Source organism: Manis javanica, chromosome X (genome assembly GCF_040802235.1).
Source record: "Manis javanica isolate MJ-LG chromosome X, MJ_LKY, whole genome shotgun sequence".
Classification (NCBI taxonomy): domain Eukaryota; kingdom Metazoa; phylum Chordata; class Mammalia; order Pholidota; family Manidae; genus Manis; species Manis javanica.
Window position 1 is genome coordinate 50694260 of NC_133174.1, and position 5048 is coordinate 50699307.

The 5048-nt window shown below is 37.9% G+C and overlaps 1 protein-coding gene across 1 annotated transcript; it reads right to left on the reverse strand.

The window, feature by feature from the left end:
* Positions 1-296: 296 nt before the first annotated feature.
* SPIN4 (spindlin family member 4) lies at positions 297-4657 on the reverse strand. Its single transcript, XM_037002396.2, has one exon. The coding sequence runs from the start codon at positions 4056-4058 to the stop codon at positions 3309-3311; it is 750 nt and encodes a 249-aa protein (XP_036858291.1). The 5' UTR covers positions 4059-4657; the 3' UTR covers positions 297-3308.
* Between the last annotated feature and the right edge of the window lie 391 nt (positions 4658-5048).

A 5048-nucleotide genomic window follows, 5' to 3' on the forward strand; every position in this document is an offset into this window, starting at 1 on the left:
ATATTTTCACTAAATAAAGAAAGCATGGGCAAGATTCACAACAAATTCATGACTGTGTCTGCCTCTGAAGAGGAAGGAAATGTTATAGTACTGGGAAAGACATTTATTATCTGTAATGTTCAGACTTGAAACAAATATCAATCTACAGCTAAAGCAAATATGACAAAATGTTGACATTTTTATTGTTTAGATGTTGACATTGTTAATTTTGGAGGTAAACAAATGTTATGTCTTTCATACTTCTCATATTATGTTTTAATTTTTCAAAATAAAATACAAAGAGAATCTTACACTGTTAAAGCTGATAATTTTATTACAATGTTTTCAAAATTGAACATCTCAAGGACTTATGCATATGCAACACTCAAGGACATAAGCATCAGAATAATACAATTGAGAAACTTGATAATAGAGAAAACTTTAAACTTTGCAGAGAATATATATATATATATTTTTAATAAAAAGCTTGAATAGACTAATTACTACTGAAAAGATTAAAAAGCTGGTTAAAGATCTACCATCAAAACTGTCACCAGGATTAGATTGTTTTACAGCTTAGTACTAGATAATTTTTAAAGAACAAATCATCCTAATGCTATTTAAACTATTCCAGTCCACAAAAAAGACTGAAATCTCACCGATTCATTTCTTAAAGCTAGCACAATTTTAATAACAAAACTTGATATCAAGACAGTATAAGGAAGAAAAAATATGATTTCACTTTGAAATGTAAATGCAGTAATTCTAAATGAAATATTGGTAAATAAAATCTAGCAATGTATCAAATGATCATGGCAAAGAAGGATTTACTCCAGAAACACAAGTTTGGTTCAACATCAAGTACACTCTAATTCATCACAACAACAAGTTAAAGGAAAAATTATATGATTTTATCAATGGATGCTGAAAAGACATTTGATAAAATTCAGGAAACACTTTTAGTAATAACACTATGTAAAACAGGGATAGAAGAAACTTCCAAAATATTTTGATGGTTGGTGACTATTTACCAGTAACCAACAGCAAATGTCATAATAACAGGGAATACTAAAAACAGCTCCATGAAAATTAAGAACAAGACAGGCAAGTCTGTCATAATCATTACTAAAGATTGTTTTGGAGAATCCAGCCAATGTAATAATTATCAATGCAAACATTAGAAGAAATAAAACTCTATTTGCAGGTTGAAATGATTGTATATCTACAAAGTCCAAAATACTCCATTTAAAAAACTGTGTAATTTAAAGGATTTAGTCAGATGATTAAAGAGAAGATAAAAATATGTAAAAAAGATCTGTAGCTTATCCATATTGCCAAAAGTAAGAACTTGTAAATGAGGAGGAACAAATGGTCAATTCAAAATACCAAAATGTGAAAAAAAGCCTTTAAAAATATTAATAAATAAATGTCATCATATATGATGGATCTATATGAAGACATTACAAAAACAAAACCAAAAGATATTAATGTACAAACTTCTGAGTGTTGTCTTAATATTTAAAATAATACTCTAAACAGAAATGCAGAAATTAAAAACAATTCTAAGATATCATAACCTTTTTAATGTGGAAAGAATGCTTTCATTTTCACATGAAAGAATGAAAGTCTAGGAAAAGTTATATTAAAAAAAGAAAAAAATAATGAGAGAGAACTCACTTTATCAAAGTCCAAAATTTATGGTCAAGCCTATATAGTTAAAACGATGTGATACTAGCTCAAGAACTCGAAAATGAATGGTTTATTTAATAACTGTGATAGCATAATCAGGTTTTCAATGTGAACAAAATGTGTAGTTGGTTATTTCTCTTACAGCATAAATAAAAGTAAATTCCAGATGGTTCAAACAGTTAAACCTTAAAATTAATAAAAATGTTTAGAAAAATAATGTAGGTGAATATTTGTATGACGGGGTGGGGACATTCATCTGAAAAAGAAAGGAAACTAGAAAGCTAAAAAGAAGATAGCAGTCTATCCGAAAAATTTTTAAAAAGTAAAGTTACAATCAATAAAGTCAAGAGTAATAATACAATGGAAAAAAGTCCTAACACATACACGATCTATAAATGATTAATGCAGCATATAGTATATGTAGTAAGAATTCCTACAAACATATAAGGAAAAATCAAAGATTCAATAGATAAATGAACAAAATATAAGCACTGGCAAATCACAAAAGAAAAAAGTCTAAATAGTAAAAAAAAAACCTCATTTGAGTTTGTCAATTAAAGAAACAATATTAGCAAATAGTCACACACACACACAAAAACACCTAATTGAGTTTGTCAATTAAAGAAACAATACTACGTTATTTTTTCACTCTTAAGATTTGCAGACATTAAAGATTGCTGGAGAGGATGCTGGAAAATGAGCACCTTCATTTTGGTTGTTAATTTTGTAATATCTCTTAAAATTAAATATGCCCCTACCTATCAATCCCATTTCAAGGGACCTACCCTATAGAAATAAAAACACCAGTTTGTATTGCAGCAGAGCTATGATGAAAAAGCGAAAGAAAATAAATGATCATCAACAATGGAATGGTTAAATACCTTTGTGGTACATAAACATGCACTGTATATGCAGCTGTTACAGGGAAAGAGAGAGGGAAAGGGAGACAGGATATGGGTAATTTATTTAATGAACATAATGGCACCTCAGGTGTCCATTGTGAACAAAAAGTATAGTTGGATCTCTATTCTTATACCATATACAAAATAAATTCCGGAGAGAGAAAGAGGAGAACAGGGAAGAGAGGAGAGGGGGAGGAGAAGGAGTGGGAGACAGATATCTGCAGCTACCGATGAGAAGAGATGTCATGGACATGCCAAGTGAGAAAAGCAATTAGCAGAGAAATGATGTGGCTTTTTATTTTTATAGAAACGACTACAACAAACTTTCTGTAATAGGATGGGGAAAACATGACAGAATATACATCATGTTCTTACCTGGGGAGAAGAAAGGTGGGAAGGTAACAAAATGGGGGGAAGGATTCAGTGTGGGGTTACACCATTAATTTTTCTTAATCTAGTTTTTCATTGTTCCAGTGGTTGGGAATACTTTTTAATATTCTATTAGCACCTAATTTAACTTTTCAATTACAGAACAAGGCAATATCGAAAGTACTAAAGTACACTTGAGAGAAAACTGTGAAACTAGTAAATGTAAGATTTGGAGGCACAATAAATAATAAGTACTAATAAATTCTTGAATCTCTGACACCAAAACTATTCTAAAAAATTTACAGTTATGAGAACACAACGTATTTTACATTTAATAGTTTCACAACTTTTGTAAAGAACACAATTAATTTAGGGAGTTTTCACCAAACCATAAACATAAATGTGAATATCATCATCAAACTTAATGAAGTAGACAGATGGCTTGGCCACCACTTGATGGATGAAAATGCCAGTCCTCTTGGATCCATCATCTTTAGCGTGCTCTACCTGCTTGCCCACAAGGCTGTCAACCACTTCTCCAGGCTCCCGTTCTGCTGTAGGAAAATAGTAATTGGAATCCGGAATGATGCGCAGGTCACCATCTTTGTAGTCATCCAGCAGCGTGTACATATAAAGGACCGGATCTTTCTCATAGGTGATGTAAAACCAAGTGTCCATCACTGGGGCCCGCGCCAGGACCATGCCCTTCCATTCGTCTTTCGAACCGTGCTCACCCTCAAACACATGCCCCACTGCCTTGCCAATCAGGGAATCTGCCAGGCGCGAATCAATTCGTGGAGCTGGCACTCTCTCAGGAAGGATCTCTAGCGCTAAAACTCTCTTATCTCGGTGCAGTTCTAGTCCATACACACTATCTTTGCCATCATATTTGATGATATAGAGAGTGGGCTTCACGGAAACCTGCTCGAGCACGGTTCCTTTCCACTGTTCCACGGGCTCGTTGCCTTCCTTCCAGCCGTGTTGAATGCGGCAGCCCACAATGTTCCTACGGGTGAGGAAAGTGGGCTTGCGCCGCTGCTTTCTATGGGTGTGCCTTTTTTTCATCAGGTAAGCGGACACGCCGTCTACACCCATCGGAGGCACGGTTGGGGGCGACATGGTTTCGGAAGGCTGGGCAAACGGCTCTCGATTAAGCTGATAAAAAGTCAGCACTATCTAAAATGAGGGTTTTTTAGTGATGTCCAGTAACCCGTTCGTCCTCTCTTCCCCAAGCTCAAGGCTTGGCAGAAACGCTCTAACTCCGACTGCGGGAGCAGGAAGAGCTTGGGCCTCTTGACAGTGTTCTCCTCTCCCGCCTAGGAGGGGTGTCTGCAGCAGTGCGGCTATTGCCGCAGTTAGATGGCGGGCTCCCGTGTGCTGCCCGTGCCTTAGCCCGGACTCCCAACCCCGGACTCCCAACCCCAAGTCCCCCGAACTGACCACTTAGCTCTTACCGATGGTGCTGCGACTGCAGAACAGCGACAGAGAAGGAGACGACGGGAAAGGTAAGCAAGGGATAAGAGGGGTGGCTGAAGCGGCAAATGCACAGGCGGCAGCAAGGTCTCTGGCGAGTCCACTCGGCCTCGGCTTCGTAGCGCTGCTCTAGTCGGCCTACCTCTTGCGCCCGGGCTTTGGCTGCTTTGGAAACTCGACCCTGCGGAGCCCGCCCGCGCCTCGGCCCCGCCCCTCGCCATTCCTCCTTCCGCTCCCCCTGCAGCTGCAGGGCGGGTCAGTGCGCGCACCCGCGTTGAGTCCGCACAGTCACAGGAGCGAAATCCTTCATTTCCTCACGCGTCCCCCTACCCCTTCCCTCAAACTGGAGCCAGAGTGGCCGGCTCTCCCGCCCCTTCTCTCTGGCTGCCTGTCGCCTTCCAGCCTCCTCTATAGCCGCTCCATCTGCTTTCTATCTTCCAGGAATTCCTCACAAAGCCTTTTTTCTTTAAAATAATATTCAACACACACACACAGGCAGAATTTTTACATACAAATTATTTTCTTACAGCTTGAGGGGTATGAGAGCGGAGAAGGAAAATACTGTATGCCGTCCACCATCTTGACCCAAACTTTGCTTTATATTTTCTATCTAATCATCTCCATTAATTCCTTTTA